The 20,760-nt window shown below is 50.1% G+C and overlaps 1 protein-coding gene across 2 annotated transcripts; it reads right to left on the bottom strand.

The window, feature by feature from the left end:
- Positions 1-3,288: 3,288 nt before the first annotated feature.
- Positions 3,289-20,726, bottom strand: IKBKG (inhibitor of nuclear factor kappa B kinase regulatory subunit gamma). 2 transcript variants are annotated; one of them, XM_017666409.3, is made up of 10 exons: positions 20,560-20,726; positions 17,133-17,334; positions 13,534-13,745; positions 8,826-8,941; positions 6,746-6,898; positions 6,150-6,246; positions 4,839-4,982; positions 4,428-4,570; positions 4,179-4,240; positions 3,289-3,919 (listed from the first exon to the last, which is right to left on the bottom strand). In XM_017666409.3, exons 2-10 carry the CDS (start codon positions 17,317-17,319, stop codon positions 3,777-3,779), a joined length of 1,257 nt encoding a protein of 418 aa, XP_017521898.1. In that variant the 5' UTR covers positions 17,320-17,334; positions 20,560-20,726; the 3' UTR covers positions 3,289-3,776. The 2 variants fall into 2 exon arrangements, with proteins under 2 accessions (XP_017521898.1, XP_017521897.1); XM_017666408.3 differs by having other exon boundaries at positions 8,826-8,944; positions 20,560-20,722.
- Positions 20,727-20,760: the final 34 nt, after the last annotated feature.

Genomic DNA, 20,760 nt, shown 5'->3' with positions numbered 1-20,760 from the left:
TCCCGATCTCAGAGGAAAAGCTTTCAGCTTCTCGCTGTTCAGTATAATGTTGGCTGTGGGTTTGTCATATATGGCCTTTATTATGTTGAGGTACTTGCCCTCTATACCCATTTTGCTGACAGTTTTTATCATGAATGGATGTTGAATTTGTTGAATGCTTTTTCAACATATATGGAGATAATCTTGTGGGTTTTGTCTTTCTTTTTGTTGGTGAGATGGATGATGTTGATGGATTTTCGAGTGTTGTACCATCCTTGCATCCTGGAGATGAATCCCTCTTGGTCATGATGTATGATCCTCTTGATGTATTTTTGAACTCGATTTGCTAATATTTTGGCCTGGGGGTTTGGTTCCTGGGTAGTTTTTTGATTACTGCTTCAATTTCTTTGCTGGTAATTGGTATGTTTAGATTTTATGTTTCTTCCTTGGTCAGTCTTGGAAGGTTGTATTTTTCTAGGAAGTTGTCCATTTCTTCTAGGTTTTCCAGCTTGTTAGCATATTGGGTTTCATAGTAGTCTCTAATAATTCTTTGTATTTCTGTGGGGTCTGTCGTGATTTTTCCTTTCTCATTTCTGATTCTGTTGATGTGTGTTGATTCTCTTTTTCTCTTAGTAAGTCTGGCTAGAGGCTAATGTATTTTGTTTATTTTCTCAAAGAACCAGCTCTTGGTTTCATTGATTTTTTTCAATTGTTTTATTCTTCTCAATTTTATTTATTTCTTCTATGATCTTTATTATGTCCCTCCTGCAGACTTTAGGCCTCATTTGTTCTTCTTTTTCCAATTTTGATAATTGTGACTTTAGACTGTTCATGTGGGATTGTTCTTCCTTCTTTAAACATGCCTGGATTGCTATATATTTTCCTCTTTAAAGTGCTTTCGCTGTGTCCCACAGAAGTTGGGGCTTTGTGTTGTTGTTGTTATTTGTTTCCATATATTGCTTGATCTCTATTTTGATTTGGTCATTGATTCATTGATTATTTAGGAGCATGTTGTTAAGCCTCCATGTGTTTGTGAGCCTTTTTGCTTTCTTTGTACAATGTATTTCTAGTTTCATACCTTTGCGGCCTGAGACGTTGGTTGGTAGAATTTCAATCTTTTTTAATTTACTGAGACTCCTTTTGTGGTCTAGTATGTGGTCCATTCTGGAGAATGTTCCATGTGCACTTGAGAAAAATGTGTATCCTGTTGCTTTTGGGTGTAAAGTTCTGTAGTTGTCTATTAGGTCCATCTGTTCTAGTGTTTGTCAGTGCCTCTGTGTCCTTACTTATTTTCTGTCTGGTGGATCTGTCCTTTGAGTGAGTGGTGTGTTGAAGTCTCCTAAAATGAATGCATTGCATTCTATATCCTCCTTTAATTCTGTTAGTATTTGTTTCACATATGTTGGTGCTCCTGTATTGAGTGCATAAATATTTATAATGGTTATATCCATTTGTTGGACTGACCCCTTTATCATTATGTAATGTCCTTCTTTATCTCATTACTTTCTTTGTTTTGAAGTCTATTTTGTCTGCTATTAGTACTGTAACACCTGCTTTTTTCTCCCTGTTGTTTGTATGAAATTTCTTTTTCCATCCCTTGACTTTTAGTCTGTGCATATCTTTGGGTTTGAGGTGTGTCTCTTGTAAGCAGCATATAGATGGGTCTTGCTTTTTTATCCATTCTATTACTCTGTCTTTTTTTTGGTATCATTAATCTACAATTACATGAGGAACATTCATGGCTATAGAGATCGTCGTGGGTAGTTGGCACACGTCAGCTGGGAGAACGTCCCTTCTTGCTGGTTTGTGGCCTTCCTCTCCTGGGAGAACGGCGACCTCTAGCGGCTTGTGCTGGGCAGCTGTGCGCAGATGGGGTCTCTGATTCTTGCCTGGCTGCTGTGAAGGAAGCTCTGCACCTGGTTGCTGTGGGCGTGGCTGGGCCACACTGGAGCTGGAACGGGTGGGAGGCTGTTTATCTCTGTGAGGGGCCTCAGAGCTGCGCTGCCGCCCAGGGTGTTAGGGTGCCCAGAATTCCACGGGTTCCCAGCTGATGAGGTGATTTTGCTGGGACGCCTCCGTCCAGCTTTGGGGCCTCTGTCCCTTTAAGACTTTCAAAGGGCACTTGCTTTTCTTTGTCCCAGGGGCGCCGGCTGCAGGGACCCACTCACAGGTCTTACTGTCCCATTTCCCTAGTTTCCAGCATCCCACGCACGCACTGTGTGTCTGCGCTCCGGTGTGGACGCCTAGGGCTGGGTGTTTAGCAGTCCTGGGCTCCCTCTCCCTCCCGCTCTGACTCCTCTCCTCCTGCCAGGAGCTGGGGTGAGGGGTGCTCGGGTCCCGCCGGGCTGTGGCTTGTATCTTACCCCCTTCACGAGGCGCTGGGTTCTAACAGGTGTGGATGTTGTCTGGCTGTTGTCCTGTGTCTTCTGGTCTCTCTTTTAGGATTAGTTGTATTTGTTGTATTTTCAAAAATACGTTTTTGGGAGATTTCCACTGCCCTACTCACACCACCATCTTGGCTCCGCCCCCAAATGTCTGAGTGATTTTTGACTGGACCAGATTCTTCTGCCTTTTCATGGCGATAGAAGTGGTCACAGGCAGGTGGCATGTATGTCAGCTGGGAGAACAAAGTCCCTTCCTGCTTGTTGGTCACCTTGCCCTTCTCTGCTGCCTGTGTCGATTACCTGCACACAAGCAGCAGTCTCTGGGATGTGAAGCACAGCCCATCAGCACTCCGTGCTGGGCAGCAATGCTCTTGGGGAGGACAGAACGGGAAAAGTGTACTGCAGGAAGCACACCACCTCCATCAAAGTGCAGTTTTGAGTGGCTGCAGTGACTGTGAGCCCAAAGCAGTGAAGGCAGGCAGGTGGATGTGACTGTGCAAAGCCAGGAGGCTTCACATCAGAGTAGGAAAATGTCACCATGGCCCCTATCACACACAAGGACTCATCCCAGTAATGCCCAAAGCTCCCACAAACTGAGGAACAGACTACAGGACCAATTCAAAAATGGGCAAGAAATATGAACAAGCCGTGTGTACTAGATTTGAAAAGGCCCCTTGAAGATGTGAAAAGATGCTCAAGGTCACCCCTGCTAGAGAACTGCATGCCTGATGGATGATGGATGGGAAAGCCAACGTGCTGGACTCCTCTCACCCAGGCAAGGCTGTGGGGAACAAAGGGGGACTGGGAAATCCAAGGGAGGGTGGGTGGGGTGCAGGGGAGGAGACACCAGCACCATCTCCCTGGTGTACAAATACTCAGTGGTGCGACACTAGGAATCTGACCGAGATACACAATGACACAAGGATTTTCACCGTGGCATTATTTATGACAGTAAAAAGACTGGTGACAACCCAAATGTCCATAAGGAACAGACTGGTTAAATCCAGGTGGTATAGCCTCCAAATGGAATCCCACACACTCCATGGGAGCACTGGCACCACAGTGCTGTATGGGTGAGCTCTCCTGCCCAGCTTGGCCTGGGTGATCGTCCTGATCTCCCCAGCCTTGATTCTTATCTTCTCCAGTGGATGTGGACAAGGGAGCCCCAGAGGTAGGTGTTTCAAGCAGAAAGAATGAACAAAAAGAGCAGAGCATCAGCCTAGCCAGGGCTCCATGTGCCCTAAAGGAGACAAACCAGCAGGTGAGGGAGCTAAAGCATAAGGCCCTGCAACTAGCTCTGGGGGCCCAAAGGAGTGGCCTGCTGTTTGTCACCTAGCCTGTAGTTCAGGACTAGGCAGGTGGGAGAGGAAAGCACGGATTGCACTGTCCTGAGCTCGTCATCAGCAAGTGACCCTACTCGATGCATTCCATGACGTGTATCTGCAGGGTATCCATATCAGGAGCCTGATACTGGCACTTGGGGCAACAGAAGTCGGGTGGCTCCTCAGGGGCACTTCTCCTCTGGCTGGGCAGGGCCGGGTGGAAGGAGTGGGAAGCTGGGGAAACAGAAGGGGTGCTAGGTGTGGCACGAGCTGTGGAAGGGGAAGACAGAAAGCCCCCAGATCCAACCACCAGCAGCTACTCCCCGTTAGCCTCGCCCACAGCAGGGAGCAGACTGGCCAGTGGAGCACCTGCCACCCAGGTGGTGTGCTGTACTGCACCCTGTAGAGCAGCTCAGGAGCTGAACCACACCTCCCTCCACCACAGTCCTTTCCCACCACCCTGCCCTCCATACCCCTCCTACAGCCCACTCACCTGGGGCCAGGGCTAAGGGGGCCTGGGCAACCTCTACATGCCGCTTCCTCATATCTTCAATCCTTGGAGAAGAGAAACCATCCAATCAACACATGTGAGTCAAGCTCCAGGGTGTACAAAGCTGGGGCAGGACAGGAGGGAGGAGAGGCAGAAGCCTGACCAGGCAGGAGCACTCAGTCTCAGGTGGTTACTACGGGAGACCCCTGGCACCCAGCCCTACCCCTCATGGGCACCTGCTCTAAGGCCCACCTGGCCGACTCCTGACAGCTGGCCTTCAACCTGCTGTACTCCCTCTGCAGCTGCTCAAACTGCTCCTGCAGGACTTCCTTCTTCTCAGCCAGCTTCTCCCGGGCCTGCCTCTCAGCCTGGAAGTCTGCCTTATAGATATCCGCCTAGGCAAGACAAGAGAGGGGTATGTGCCTGCCATCCATCGGCCACTCACTGGACACTCTGTGCCAGGCACCAGGGAGCAAAGTGGGGCCCTCTCCTGCCTTCACCAAGCCACAGCAGAGAGAGTCACCCCAAGTGCACTGAAAGGTCAAGCAACAGCACAAGGACCTTCTGAGAAGCCACTGCAAAGTGACAGCAGAGACACACCAGGTCCCAGAGCCAGTGCGCGCAATCTGCTCACAAATGTGCAAGCCAAAGAAGAGTTTTCACCTGGGCCTTAAGCACTGGGATGGTCTCCATCACAGTCTTGTGCTGCTCGGCCTCTTCCTTGAGCTTGTCGATCACTTCCTGTTTGGCCACCAGGGCCTCCTCAGCCTGCTGGAGCTGCTGCTTGAGATCTTCCAGCTGCATTCCCTAGATATAGGCAAGGGGGAGCTGACAGAGCCTGAGCTAGCCCAGACGGGAGCCAGGCCAGCTGCTGCTCTGGGCAACAACCAAGGGGAATGAAAGGTCACTCTAGCGGGCCTGTACCAGGATGAATCTGACTACAGTATGTCAGCGTGTGCAGGGCACAGGAAAGGTGGAGGCTGGAAGGGACCTCTGAGGTCATCTGGCACAACCTCGCACCCATGCCAACATTCCTTTCCCAGAATACTGAACTGGATACCCTCCTTCAACCCTTCAAGGGACAGGGGCCACATTCCCTCCTGAGACCTCCTGCTCTACACCAAGCCAGTCTCCCACACTAACACTCTGCCACATCCCAGCTGCTAAGCTGAGACCTGTCAGTCCTTCTTCCACTCTGCCAGCTGGCCAAAGGCCTAATAGTCCCCTCATAGACACCCCCTGCCCTGCACATGCACACCTGCAGACCCAAGGACACACACACATACATACACACACTGCGCACACGCAAACACTACAGACACACGTACACAGATGCATACAGACGCAGACACACATACAGATGCAGATGCCCACATATACCAGTAACTCTTCCGTCTGGAGAGCAAAGGTCCACAGATTTGTAACTAACTCTCTTCCTCATGTGACCCATTTTCAGACTTTTCCCTGACAAGTCTCCTCTGACTATGTTCATGTTTGACAACATCTTTCTGAAAATATGATTGGTATAAACTGCACCCAGTACAGATGTGATGAGGACAAACTGGAAAAGGGCTTTCAGCCACCTTCAACACTGGGATAGAAACATTACCACCAGGGACACCCATGCCAGGAGCTGAGCTGATGTTGGCTGGCAGGAGGGACCAGCTGTGGCCATGAGCATGTTCCCGGCCAACAGAGGAAGCACCCAGAGGCCCAGGCCAGTTTGCCACAGGCAGCAAGCAGCGTGGCCCAAACATCCCTATCTCCTGACAGCCTGCCTGGGGCTGTCACCCTGCAGCCATGCCAAAGCTCTAAGACATGTCAAGGATCCCAGCTAAAAGCCCATTCTATCAAGCCTTAAGCTGTGGCCTTAAGTTCCAACATCCCCAAATGGGGGGAGCAGGCCCCATGCTCTTCTCTGTTCCCAGGCCACAGGGAGAGGAAGCAGAACAAGGTCAGTCCTGCCATACTCACTCGGTTCCGCTCACTGCTCGCCATGCTGCTCTTGACGTGGTTGTCATACTCTTGGAAGAGCTGGTGATAGGCCACCTGTAGCTGGGCCAGCTTCCGCCTAAGGAAAAGGAGCTTTTGCTGGAAAAACCACCTGTCCTGGTCCAGCCACAGCTCTTCCTGCTTCCAACTCCACCTCCTCCTTCCTGTCATGGCCACAGACCAGAATGGGGCTCAAGGTGCATTTGTGCCTTAGAAGCCATCAGCTCTGAGGCAGGGTTAATATTTTCCTTAAAGCTAACATTTTTAAAAGTACAAAAAGAAATGTTTACAATAAAAAGGAACCATCCTGCACTTTTCAAAAAGGCAAGTTCATGGAAACAACAGAAAGGCAAGACTTTCTTAGTTGAAAGGGGACTCAAAAGGCATGCCAACAAAAGGCATGCGGACACAGGGCCATGTACACCTGTGCTTGCTGACTTCATGGTACTCAGCCAAAGGCTGACTGTGTGCAGGAAGGGCAGGAGGCAGATTCAGCCTTGCCCAGGCCAATGCCCATAAGGGCTCCCCTGGAGGCAGAGTGCCACTGACCCCATCCCCCTAGCTGGGAGCCCACTTACTTCTCCTCAGAGGCAGCCTGGCGTTCAACGCGCAGGGCAGCCTCCACGCTCTGGTTCTGCATGCGCAGCTGGTCCACCTGCACGCTGTGCTGCCGCTGCAGTGCCTCCCGCTCACTGGCCAGCTGCCGGGCCTGCTCACCAGCCGCGCGGGCCCTGGTGGGGGAGAGGAGGTCAAAAGGGTCCAGCAGTGGGGACATGGCTGCACTGAGAAGGGCTGGCAGGAAAGGAAGGTGGAGCTGGAGGGTGGTGGAAGCTCTGCAGTCTGCAGTCAGCCCAGGTTCAGGAAGACGGAGATTGAGAAAATCCTGCCAACTGTCAGCTTAGAGCTGGATGCAGGGTGAGCAAGGGGGCCTCCAGGTGCCACAGTGGAGGCACCATCACCAGAGAAAGGGACAACCACAGGGCACCAGTATCAGGGGGACTTGCTCCCTCCCAGCTGCTGTTCTAGAAGTGGCAAGGAGACCACTAGCCCACCTCACTGGCTCAAATGGAGTCCCAAACACTCACACCTGGAGGAAGAGCCACCCATCCGCCTACTGAGTGACAGCCACAGCCTTTGTCAGTCCCACTATCACTGCTTGGCTCTGCTCACCTGGCCTCCCCACCATCCCCAACCTTCTGGTCCTGGCTCACATCACCCCATCTCACATATCTGCATGCCTATCTCCCCATAGCTCCTACTAAATGTCCAGTTCCCAGCTCCAGCCATGTCATCCTGCTGTCCCCAGGCACTCCATGGTCCTGACTCCAAGAGCAACAGTGGGGTTTTCGCAGTGGGGGAGGTTAGTAGGGATTTTCCCTGGCCTCACTGTTTCTCAGTACCTGTCCAAATGCAGTGAGTACATACTTCCATCTGTGATCCAACACAAGTTAGGTGCTGTCATCATGATCACCAGATGGAACTGCTGCCTGCCAGGGGCCCTGGAACAAGGAGGAAGGCCATTCTGACATGACCGACCTGGGACTCAGAAGGCAGCCATATGTATGAAGTTTGCAGCTGTTTAAATGGCTGCACCAAATGATCTGAGATGCAAGCAAGGCTTCATTCCCTGAGCTGTCCAGCTCGGCATTTATATGCTCAACCACGTGGGAAGGGACAGGAACGGACACTGCCAAAGAGCCTACAACTGCCTGAGTACACATACATGCAGTCACTAGCTGACAAAAGTCAGCTGGAAACCCAACAGTGTCACGCCTCCATCAGCTTCTCATATTTGCATAGAAAAAAGAGAGGCAGGAAAGACCAAACTGTCCTAAAAATTACATGTGTGCCTTTTGGGGACATGGGGGTACAGAAGAGTACACAGAGGAAACCACCAGAATGCGACAAGACAGAGTGACCAGGCTCAGCCAATGAACCCACTTACAGGAACTCACCTTTGCAGAAAAGAGTGACCTGCAAGCATGGAGCCACTAGCTTCGGCCCCTAGGTTGATCCTCGGTTGGCACCTGGGCAGTGGGCTGGTGCAAGTCCTTGCACCTGGGCCATTGCACAATGGTGTTCTGCAGAGCATGTGCTTTTCTCTGGGAGTCAGGAAGTTTGGTGTGTGCCTGGCAGAGGGCGCCTGCATGACCAGCCCTCAATAAAACCCAGGACACAGTCTCAAGTGGGTTCTTGGGTCTCTAAGTGATGCATTTGTCACTGCTGGAGAAGGGAATACCCTCGGCTGACCCCTCCTGGGAAGGAGGGAGCCTAAGGCATGGGGTTCTCCAGTCCCAACCTGTGCCTTCTCTCCTCATGGACCCTGGTGTATGCGCTTTCCCGGTAACAACCCTCAGCAGGGAGGACACTGGGAGCGCTTCTGAGAACCACCGTGAGTCATGGATATGCTCTTGGGACCTTCCCAAAGGAAATAATCCAAACTCCAGCAGAAGGTCAGAACCCACAAGTGCCACTGGGAGCCAGGTCCTGCATGCTTGGCCTGCAGCTCCTCTGAGCCCCTGGCCCAACAGCCCTGTGTGCTCAGGTGCCACATCTCCAGCACTTTCTCTCGCCAGAGCCCCTGGAGGCCCTCCACTGCCTCCCTCTTCTCTGACACCCCAACACTGGCTTTGGGGTGGGCTTTCCCTCCCCACTCACCTGCCCTCCAAGGCCTGCCGCTCCTTGGTGGCAGCCTCCAAACGACTCTGGCTCTCCTGCAGCTCCCCCAGCAAGGACGTCACCTGGGCTTTCACCGAGGCCTTGTCTTCAACCATCTGCTGCAGGAAAAAAAAAGCCACTGCCTGTCAGTGATGCTTTCTCACCAGCTGCCCTCCCCTGGTGACCCCAAGTACCAGGGCAGCCAGCAAGCACTGAGATGTGCCACCCTGAAGATGTCTTTCCTTCCCTTCACACCCACACTCATTTCACCTCTCACCTCTAGAAGCTTCCAGACCTCAGCAAGGCAACTGAGGCAGTAGAAAGGGCTGAAGTCCCATGAGCCCACACTCCCAAGCCCCTCCCCATCCCCAAGGACACAGGAACACAGAGGTCCCTGATTCTCATAAGGCTGACAACTAGGCCATGATGGCTGAGCCCAGCAGGAAGTTCCCAGCCTCTGAGGCTTGGTGTCAAGGAGGCAAGACTCAAAGAGAGCAACTTAAGCCCAGGGTCAAGCCCATCTTCAGCTTCCCCAACCCCTGCACAGTAGCCTGCTCTAGTAATGCCACTCCTGCCCTCTGCATCCACCCTGGGCTCCTGGTCACGAGCATGCACACAGGCCCACGTGCATCTAATCTGCAAGCACAGTCCCAGGACCATGTCTCTGCTCCATCCATGTGCACATGCATGGTAATCTGATCGTCTCAAGGCTTTTCCTAGTTCATACCTCCAGGGCAGACATGTCTATTGAACTTGAACTTAGCAATCAAACTGCCTGCTCAGTATCTCCATGCCTATGCCTTCCAGCAGGCCCCATTAACAAGCACCCCTGCTTCAATCTGTCCTGGAGCCCATGCTGTTCCAAGTCCCCTTCCAACACAGATGCAGTGGGCTTCCGCCTGGGCTGCCCTACCACTCCTATGCCTGTAGGCATGCCCTGGGACTGCCATGAAGGACCACAAATGAACAAGTGGGACTATATCAAGCTGAAAAGCTTCTGTACAGCAAAGGACACCATCAATAGAACAAAAAGGCATCCTACAGTATGGGAGAATATATTCATAAATGACAGATCCGATAAAGGGTTAACATCCAAAATATATAAAGAGCTCATGCACTGCAACAAACAAAAAGCAAATAATCCAATTAAAAAATGGGCAGAGGAGCTGAACAGACAGTTCTCCAAAGAAGAAATTCAGATGGTCAACAGACACATGAAAAGATGCTGCACATCGCTAGTCATCAGAGAAATGCACATTAAAACCACAATGAGATATCACCTCACATCAGTAAGTATCGCCACCACCCAAAAGACAGACAACAACAAATGTTGGCAAGGTTGTGAAGAAAGGGAACCCTCCTGCACTGCTGGTGGGAATGTAAATTAGTTCAACCATTGTGGAAAGCAGTATGAAGGTTCCTCAAAAAGCTCAAAATAGAAATACCATTTGACCCAGGAATTCCACTCCTAGGAATTTACCCTAAAAATACAGAAGCCCAGTTTGAAAAAAGACATATGCACCCTATGTTTATCACAGCACTATTTACAATAGCCAAGAAATGGAAGCAATCTAAGTGTCCATCAGTAGATGAATGGACAGAGAAAATGTGGTACATATACACAATGGAATATTATTCAGTCATAAGAAGAAAACAAATCCTACCATTTGCAACAACATGGATGGAGCTAGAGAGTATTATGCTCAGTGAAATAAGCCAGGTGGAGAAAGACAAGTATCAAATGATTTCACTCATATGTGGAGTATAAGAACAAAGAAAAACTGAAGGAACAAAACAGCAGCAGAATCACAGAACCCAAGAATGGACTAACAGTTACCAAAGGGAAAGGGACTGGGGAGGATGGGTGGGAAGGGAGGGATAAGAGAGGGGGAAAGAAAGGGGGCACTACAATTAGCATGTATAATGTGGGGGGAGGCATGGGGAGGCCTGTGCAACACAGAGAAGACAAGTAGTGGCTCTACAGCATCTTACTATGCTGATGGACAGTGATTGCAATGGGGTTTGTGGGGGGGACTTAGTGACAGGGGGAGCCTAGTAAACATAATGTTCCTCATGTAATTGTAGATTAATGATACCAAAATAAAATAAAAATAAAGATAAAAAGATCATTAACTCTGGAAAATGTATTAAATGTTCACAAATATCAAGTGATAGCACAGAAAGTACTGATTTTTATATTTGTATTTTTAATACAAATGTTAAGTTATAGCATAAAATAAAATTGATTGTCATTTTTAAAAAAAGATGCTCCACATCACTAATCATCAGGGAAATGCAAATTAAAATCACCATGAGATATCACCTCACACCAGTTAGGATGGCCAACATCCAAAAGACAAACAACAACAAATGCTGGCAAGGATGCAGAGAAAGGGGAACCCTCCTACACTGTTGGGGGAATGTAAACTAGTTCAACCATTGTGGAAAGCAGTATGGAGGTTCCTCAAAAAACTAAAAATAGAAATACCATTTGACCTGGGAATCCCACTCCTTGGAATTTACCCAAAGAATACAACTTCTCAGATTCAAAAAGACACATGCACCCCTATGTTTATCACAGCATTTTTTACAATAACCAAGATATGGAAGCAACCTAAGTGTCCATCAGTGGTGGACATATACACAATGAAGATGTGGTACATATACACAGTGGAATAGTATTCAGTCATAAGAGAGAAACAAATCCTAACATTTGTAACAACATGGATGGAGCTGGAGGACATTATGCTCAGTGAAATAAGCCAGGCAGAGAAAGACAAGTACCAAATGATTTCCCTCACTTGTGGAGTACAACAACAAAGCAAATCTGAAGGAACAAAATAGCAGCAGACTCACAGAACCCAAGAATGAACTAGTCATTACCAAAGGGGAGGGATGGGTGAGGGTGGGGAGGGAGGGAGAAGGGGATTGAGGGGTATTATGATTAGTACACATGGTGTGGGGGGTACACAGGGAAGACAGTGTAGCACAGCGAAGACAAGTAGGGCATTTTACTACACTGATGGACAGTGACTGCAATGGGGTATGTGGGAAGACTTGATAATATGGGTGAATGTAGTAACCACAATGTTTTTCATGTGAAACCCTCATAAGAGTGTATATGAATGATACCTTAAGAAAAATTTTAAAAATAAATAATAAATAAAATCATTGCTATATGAAGAGCATGCATCCAAAATTGTAGGAAAAAAAAGTATAGGGGCATGTCATGTAGTTATGCAGAAATGTCTTAACTGTTCTGATTTCATGATTATGGTGTTTATAATAGCTTTTTAAAGTTTGTAATTTATAGGAATTTATTTTCTCACTCTAAATATGTATTTTGCATGCAAAAAAAAACAGTATGCTGAGTGAAAGAAGTCAAATATGAGGGCCACATATTGAGTTATTCCATTCCATGTATGTGAATTGTCCAGAACAGGCAAATCTATGGGTACAAAAATCAGATTACTGGATGCTCAGAGCTGGGGGAGGGTATAGAGACTGCCTGCTAATCAGGATGGGGTTTCTTTTGAGGGGATGACAATGTTTTAAAAGTACATAGAAAATGATGGTTGTACAACACTATGAGTATATTAAAAATAATTGAATTTTACACTTTGAGTATGAATTTTATGTCAGTAAAGATGTTAAAAAAATTTCTGACCTGTGACTCTACCAGTTTCCCAAGTAATGGGCTTTTGGATGGGGCCCAGGTTTTTGTTGGGGTGGCCATTTTACCCCATCTCCTGTGGTCAGTGTACAAACAAGAGTTTCTCTTGGTACATGCCTGGGGGGAGACTGCTGACTCAGGGGGCGGCCTGAATTGTCAACTTTAGGAGGAAATGCTCAAGTTTTCCAAAGTAGCTGGTACCAAGTGACATAGCCACCAGCAATATGAAACCATATCCCCCCCAATACCTGCTACTGTCAGACTTGTCAACTAGGAAGAGGGCAGTGGCCATTGTCACTGTGGGAAAAGCAGCATCCCATCACATGAGGAAGCAGCAGGCAGAGAGGGAGTGCCCAGGACTGTGCCAGGTGGGTGCTCTGAAGGCATTCTGTAGAGGGCATCTTACTCCTTCTCATTCTGCACTGAGTACACCAGCTCAGGATTGGTGTGGGTTTAATGGTGGCCCCAGAAAGATATGCCCACGTCCTGTCCCCCAGTATTGTGACTGGGACCTAGTGTGGAGACAGGGTCTTTGCAGATGCAAAGTTAAGCTGAGGTCGTACTGGAGGAGCTGGAGGACAGGCCACAATCCAATGACTGTTAAGAACTACAAAAGAAATCAGCACAGAATGACTTTGACTCCATCCAAATTCCGGCACTCAGAGACTTGACCAAAATGTAACATGGCTTTGAGCAGCCTGGGGCCACGGCCCTGGGATGACCCCGTCCCCCATGGGCATGTCTGCCTGGGAGAGCTCAATGCTGCCAGAATTAACTATTTGTTCCAGCCAAGACAGGCCCTGTTTTTTCCTGACATAGGTACCCACCTCGCTTCCTTAGAGCATTTACTACAATGGCCACCCAACTGGGATTGCTTCCTCTATCCCTGTGAGATCTCTGTGCATCTCCTAGAACCCAGGACAGTCTTTCTCAAGGACCTGAGAGCTATTCCTCTGAAACGGGTTCTAAAAACCCACAGGGATGCCAGTGTTCCCAGAAGGTGGGGGGGGGGCACCCTGCCCTGCCCCAAGCTACCTGCTGGCATCTCTTCAGGTGCTCCATCTCCTGCAGGGCCTGCTCCCTCTGTCTCCTCAGGTCGAGCTTCTCCAGGCTCAGTCTCTCCACCAGTTTCTTTGCTTCCTGGAATTTCTGCATAAGGAACTCTTTCTCCTCCCGCTGGCTGCCTTGGAAACGCTGCAGCTCCTCACAGTGCTCCCGCAGCATCTGGTTGCTTTGCTGGATGGCATCTGGTGACAGAGAAGACAGCAAAGGGGCGGTGAGCCCTAGCACCCAGACAGCCATGGCACCCATCACAGTGCCACCTTCATAATACTGCCCAGCCTTGTACCCAGAGAGGTACCTTCAAATCTTCCTTTTTCTTTCATGAAACACTTTAAAAATCAATCACACTAGTGATATGCCCCTAAATTTCTCCGCAATACTAGACACATCAGTTTCATTTAAAAGTGTGCACCAGGCTCCTCTCTCTGAGGTCTCTAAGTGTGTAACCATTTAATCTTAAAATTTCTCTCTCCAACCTTTCAAGGCGCCTGTCCTTGCTGAGGATGCCTGCTGCACTTCTTCTCTAAGTAACTTTAAATAAAACTTACTCTGCTTCAATAGATACATACATACATACATACATAAAAGTGTGCACCATGCACTTGCTTTGTAAGTGACTGTGGAATTCCTTTCCATTCCGGCAGGTCGGGGGTGAGCCTGCCCTGGGGCATGCGGTAGGTGTCCCCTGATCAGGAGGCCCTAACCTACCTGCAGACTCAGAAGACAACCACTGGGGCGAACCTCCTGATGGCTTTACTAGCCTTGGCCTGGGAGGGCCGGAAGGCTTGGAAATGAGCCTCATCATCTCCATCTGCATGGTCAATAGGCACAGTCACACCCACCACACAAGATGAGGGTTAGATGAGAAGCAGACCAAGTCCCTGGGGCTGAAGGCGGAGCATATGTAAATGGCAGGCAGTCAGCAAAGGCTGAGGAAAGGGAAGTCACACACCCAGGGGACACCCCAGGCAGCAGACCACTGAGGGTGACAAAAGTGATTAGTGACATACCAAGGTTCTAGCAGCTACAGAACTATGTAAGATGGGGGCAGACAGCAGCATCATATCACTCTCTGATCAAATCCTTCACTGGCTCACTGGTGCTTGCTGAAGGAACATCGTTTTGCTGGAACTACAGTGACCTCAGAAGCCAGCTCCAAAGCCACCTTCGGCATTCTACTGTCCCCATGTGACTCTTCCCCTGCAGGGGAGCGACACTGAGCAAGGGCCTGTACTGGGTCCTCCTGCCCCTGGCACACTGTTTCCCCACCAGCCTCTACCTGTCGCAATCCTGCCCAGACCCCTGCCCGAGGCTGAGCTCATGTGCAGCTGCTTTTTTTATTGAGGTGAAATGCATGTAACATCAACCTCAGCATTTTACCTATTTTAAAGTATACATAGTCATTCAGCGCATTCACAATGCTGTGCACCCATCACCTCTACCTAGTTCCAGAACATTTCCATCACGCCCTAAAGAAACCCCACACCCGCGGGCATCACCCCCCACCTCACCCACAGCCCCCGTTACCCACTGTTTCTCTTCACATTCACCTCTCCAGGACACACCACGTAAGTGAACTCCTGCACTAAGTACATGAAACTTCCTCCACAAAGTTTCCTCCCAAACATTCCAAGCAAAGTCTATGTACCCTTTCTCCTGTCTTCCTGCATGGACACAATCATGAGCATCAGGGCCCCAGGGCTTGGCCTGGGGCTGCACGCACAGCACCCGTTTAGCAGGAACATGAGGAGCCAACTCATTGCACAAGGGCAGGTCGGGGGAGGCCATGCAGCTCAAGGCATCCACCTGCCAGTGGAGCCCAGGTTGGGAGGGTGGGGCCCAGGGGAGCCACGGTCCCCACAAAGCCAGCCTACCACACACTGGCCCCCAAGTCCCCCTTGTCAGAGTGCTCTCCTAGGAGCAAGCAGAGGCCACTGTGCCTCCCTACCCCCAAACCTGGCTTGCCAGCTCTATGTGGCCCCAACACAGCGAAAGATTTTGACAACATCTGGGGACACTGTTGGCTGACTGAAAGACTGCTTTTGGCATCTAGTGGGTAGACACCAGGGATGTTGTTCTACACCCTGCAGTACCCAGGACAGCACCTAGATTTTGAAGTGCAGAGGTGGAGCACCCTGCCCTAAAGGCAGGCAGGTCTTGTTGGCTCAAGGCAGAGCTGTCTCCAAAGCAAGCCAGTCCTCCAGGAGACCAAACAGTGGTCCTCAGTGGCAAGTTGACTGCACTGGACCCCTTCCATCCTCGGAAGGGAAGCAAATCACCTTGACAGGAAGAAACACAGATTCCAGACACAGATTTGGTCCTTGCCTGGAGGGCCTCAGGCACCACTCTCTCAAGCCTACAGAGCACCATGTAACATCCCATCATGCCAGGGGACACACTGTCCAGCAGAGGAGGTGGGGGAGTGACCTCATGACGGTGGCCTCCACTGGCTGTATCGTGTCAATCTTCTAGCCCACTAAGATGGTGGATGGCTGACTGACAGCAACTGGGGCATTGGCTTGGGGGCAATTCCTGCAAGGACGAAGCACTGCCTCTAGGATATGGCGTCCACAGAAGCTGTGACCTTGATAAGCCCTGAGTTCCCAACAGAAACCAAGGAATGAAGCAAAGGGGCCTCATGCCCCATCAAGTCCCCACGACCCACCTGGGGAGTCTGTGCCACCCCTCCCTGCAGGTCTGAGCTCTGTGGTCTAGAAAGTCCCCAGACCAGAAATACAAGAGTCTCACTAAATGTGCAGCTAGGGAGGCCACCTGGGGCTACTCATGCCAAAGGAGCAGCAGGCCAGAAAAGAAGCCACCAAGGGCATGATCAGAGGGCACGTGACAACACGCAACTGTCACACGCAAGGGGCAGAAATGGGCCGTATCTGAGGGCAGCCAAGCCGCATGAGGGGCACAGTGCAATGGCCGCCGGGGCCTGCAGAAGCTGCCCCGGGTACCGGGGAGGACGTGGACGATGAGTGAGTCGGGGTCTGTCATGGAGACAGGGATGGGACGGCCAGGAAAGTACTCCACCTCAGCCACGGGACACAGCTGCTAGAGCACAGCTTGCAGCTGGGGACACCTCAGAGAGCCACCAGGCCTGGGGTCAAGCCCCGCGCAGGGAGACCCAAAGCCCGAACCTTTCCCAAAGCGGCCCGCACGCCCCTTCCCAGGATTGGCAGGCAGCGCGTCACGACTGATCAGTGTGAGCACGTATAGGCTGAACTTGGGACAACTCAGAAGGGTCATTTCAGCTCTGCAGCTCCCTGGAGGTTCAGCCGGCACTGCAGCCCAGCTTCTGCCTCCACCCACCCCTGCTTCCTCCGTCCTTCCCTCCCCTTCCCCAGTGTTGGTTCGGAGAGCACTCTAAGTAAACTTCTGCATGCTAATCTCTTATCTCAGAGTCCACTTCCAGGGACCCCACCTGAAACAAAGTGAGGGTGGCTGTGCTTGAATTGCTAGCCGGCTCTCAGGTGCACAACTGCCCCAGACCCAGTGAAAGCAGAAACACAGGTGAGTGGAATAAGCCTTCCTCCTAGCAGGGTTCCACACACCGCCGTCTTCCTCACCTCGGAGCTCTTGATTCTCCTCCAGACACCGCTGGAACGTCTCAGAAGTGCTCTGCTCTGAAGGCAAGTGCAGCATGGCCGGCTTCCCCAGAGAGGACTCTTCGCCCAGCACGTCCTGGTCCCCTGCTGGGCCACTGCTAGGCTGCACCATGTCACACAGCTGACTCTTCCAGGGGTGCCTACTCATCCAAGAAGTCAGGGTCTGTGAGAGAAAGGCAGCCAAAGGGCCACATGAGACCCACACAGCACAAGGGGCACACTCTGTGCAGGAGCTCTGAGCCGCACTTCAAGCAGAATGCCAAGCACTTTGTCGGGTGTAATAGGATGCTAACATGGGTTTTTCAGTTTAAGAGGTGGCAAATACTCCCATTCAAAAGGGAGGTGCAGGCTCATTGTGTGAGACTTGGAAAGGCCATGGCTCAGCACTGGTTATAAACTCTGTCTAGCACCTACCTCCAAGCTGTGAACTGGAGTTAAGAATCTCGCCAGACAGGAGAAATAAGGGAGAGGATTATTTTGGGAGGGAGGTGTCAGTGTGCTGGGAATCTTACTGACTACACACAGCTTCAAGCAAGAGTGGACGCTTCTGGCCCCTCACGGTAATGTAGTGAGCTGAATGATGGCCCCTAACAAGATATGTCCACATCCTGACTCCCAGAACTTGTGAATGTGACCCTATTTGGAAAAGGGGTCTTTGCAGATGTAATTAAATGAAGGATCTTGAGATGAGATCATCCTGGAGTAGGGTGGGCCCTAAATGCAATGACAAGTGTCCTTATTAGAGTCAGAGAAAGAGGGACACAGACACAGAGAAGGCTACATAAATGTCAAAGCAGACACTGCAGTGATGTGGCCATAAGCCAAGGAATGCCTGAAGTCCCCAGAAGCTGGAGGAGGCGAGGAAGGACCCTCCCCTGGAGCCTCTGGAGGAAGCTTGGCCCTGCCCACACCCTGACTTCAAACTTCTGGCCTCCAGACTGGGAGAGCATAAATTTCTGTTGTTTTTAAGGCCACTTGGCTTGTGGTTCTCTCTTACCACAGCCCTAGGACATCAATACACCTAGCAAAAGGGGCTTTGAGACACTCAGAACTAGAGTATTCACTGGAACTAAGGGGCTGAAGGTGACATCTAGTATCTAATGGTTGCTGAGGAATCTGACAGAGAGAGTTGAGCCTGAGACAGCAGGACAGAGAAACAGGCTGAGCTGTTTGCATTCTCTTGTGAATTAGAGCAGAGGAGGCCATGCAGGGCAGCCCCAGCCCAGAGCCCTTTTAAATCCTGCCCAAGATGACTAACCACCTGGAAGAGGAGGCCAATCCCAATACAAGTTTCCAGGAGCGTGCATGAGCTGAGGGAGACTTTAACCCCGCATAAACTGGGATTTCTGATTATTACATGGACACTGCTCCCCTGAACACCCCCACTAGCCCAACAACAGTATCTGACCAATGACTGACCCCTCGCTCGCCTTCCAGAACAGCCTCTCTCCTGGCTTTCCCCTTCCTCACTGGCTGTTCCTGCTCAGGCTCTTTCAGTGGACCCTCTGGTCAGCCAACCCTTTTAGGTCGCAACACCCCAGGACTCTGTCCTGAGATCTCTTCTCTTCTCTTCTCTGACTAGTCACTCCCATACTAATTCCATCCAGCCTCATGCCTTTAACCCCCATCTTAATGCTGTTGATGCTCAAAATCAGACCTGTTTCCTAAACTCCAGACTCACATATTCAACTCATTATCTCCACTTGCGTATCTCTAAAACTACTCCCTCAACAGTTCCCAAAAGCCAGTTCTGCCCACAGCCTTCATTATTGACCATTGATGGCAAATCCATGCACCAGTTACCAGGACATAAACGTTGGGAATCCCCCTCTGACTCCTGTGTCTCTCACAGCTCACATCTAAGCCATCAAGAAATCCTGTCAAAATGTATCCCAGAACCTATTTGATGACACTAAGCAATTAATGGTAACTATGTTGGGTGTGATGGTGGTATTGTGCTTGTGACTTTATAAGTCCTTTCTGAGAGATGCATAATGAAGTACTTACAGATGGTGCCTGATACTCACCCTCAAAATAATGGGGGACTCCTCAGTACCCACCTGAGATGAAAACGTACATCCACACACGAACACTCACAGCAGCCTTACTCATAACAGCCAAAGAGTAGAAATGACCCAAATGTCCATCAACTGAAGAATGGATAAACAAAATGTGGTCCCTCCACATGCTAGAGTATCACTCAGCCATAAATGGGAATGAAGTACTTGCACACGTGACAGTGTGGATCAACCTCGAAACAGTACACTAACTGAAAGTCAGATACGAGGGCCACATATTGAGTGAATCCATTGCATGTATGTGAACTGCCCAAAACAGGCAAATCTATGGGGACAGAAATGCTTAGAGCTGGGGAAATGAGATGATGAAGAGCATGATAGCTACAGGGTACTGGCTTTCTTTTTGGAGTGATGAAAATGTTCTGGAATTAGTGCTGATGGTTCCCCAACTATATGAATAAACTAAAAACCAGTGAACTGTACACTTTAAATGGCTGAGTTGTGTGATACATTAATTATACCTCAATAAAACCTGAAATAATAATGAGAAAGGATTCTGAGCGATATAAATTAAATATTAGCCTGTTGAAGGTTGAAGGTGGGCACACAGGGTTTACCAAACTATTCATTCTACATTTTTTACATTTTTGAAACGTCTCATAATGAAATCCTCAAAGCACCATCATCTCTCACCTGTGTTACTGCAATAACCTCCTAACAGATTACGCTGATCATACCCTTGTTGGGACAGTCTCTCCTCCCTGCCCCGGCCAGTACAGTCAGCCTAAAAAGTAATTCCGATCACGTCCCTCCTCTGCTCAGATCCCCACCATGGTTCTTCATTGCCCTCCACGTATGAGCCAAAGTCCCTACACAGTCAACAAGGCACCGCACTACTGGTCCCCATGACTTCCTCTCCAAGTACTCTCTCCTAGCTCACTCTGCTCCAGCTCTAGTGTCCTCCTTGCTGTTCCTTGAACATGCCAGATGGCCCATGAGTCTTCAAGTCACAGAAATGGTATGAGGTCAGGTAGACATTAATCGTTTTGCAAAGTGAGCAAACTGAAGTACATGAGGTAAGATACTTAGCTGCCAAACCATATTTGAGGCCTTTTTAAATAGTTTAACGACCTCAAATACAGTCAAGTTTGATGACAGAATGTCTCCGAACTAGACATTCTAGTGGTCAGACTCCGCGGTGGCAGACGAGGGAGAGGCAGAAACAGCCCCTCTAGCCGCGAAAGCAACCAGGGTCCTGCATCGGTTAGTGCTCTGGAAGCTGGCGCCCAACAGCCTGGACCTCCGGGGAAGCCCCTGAGGGGGCAGAACGCCCACCGGTGGTACCCTGCCTTCGGGGAAGAGGACCACACCTGTCAGCAGAGTCGGTCCGACGTGAGAAGGGCGGCAGCGGCGGGTTGTTAGCGCTCCTGCGCCCCGGCGCTCCGACAAAGTCCGGGCTCCGCGTCGCCCTTCCCTTCTCCCGCTAAATTCTCACTTCCGACTTCCTGTATCGTACTGCTAGATCCGGAAGTAAAACACAAGCCCCGCCCTGCCCCGCCCGAGGCCAGAGA

This window comes from Manis javanica, chromosome X (genome assembly GCF_040802235.1).
Source record: "Manis javanica isolate MJ-LG chromosome X, MJ_LKY, whole genome shotgun sequence".
Classification (NCBI taxonomy): Eukaryota; Metazoa; Chordata; class Mammalia; order Pholidota; family Manidae; genus Manis; species Manis javanica.
Note: the sequence above shows the minus strand (reverse complement) of the source record. Positions and strands in the feature narration are given on the sequence as shown.

Excerpts from the sequence above, each read along its gene's own strand:
- IKBKG (XM_017666408.3), bottom strand. The coding sequence starts at position 17,319 with ATGAGTAGGCACCCCTGGAAGAGTCAGCTGTGTGACATGGTGCAGCCT. Across the intron at positions 13,746-17,132 it reads GGAGAATCAAGAGCTCCGAG|ATGCCATCCAGCAAAGCAAC; the intron begins GTGAGGAAGACG and ends CTCTGTCACCAG. Across the intron at positions 4,241-4,427 it reads AGCTGTCAGGAGTCGGCCAG|GATTGAAGATATGAGGAAGC; the intron begins GTGGGCCTTAGA and ends CTCTTCTCCAAG.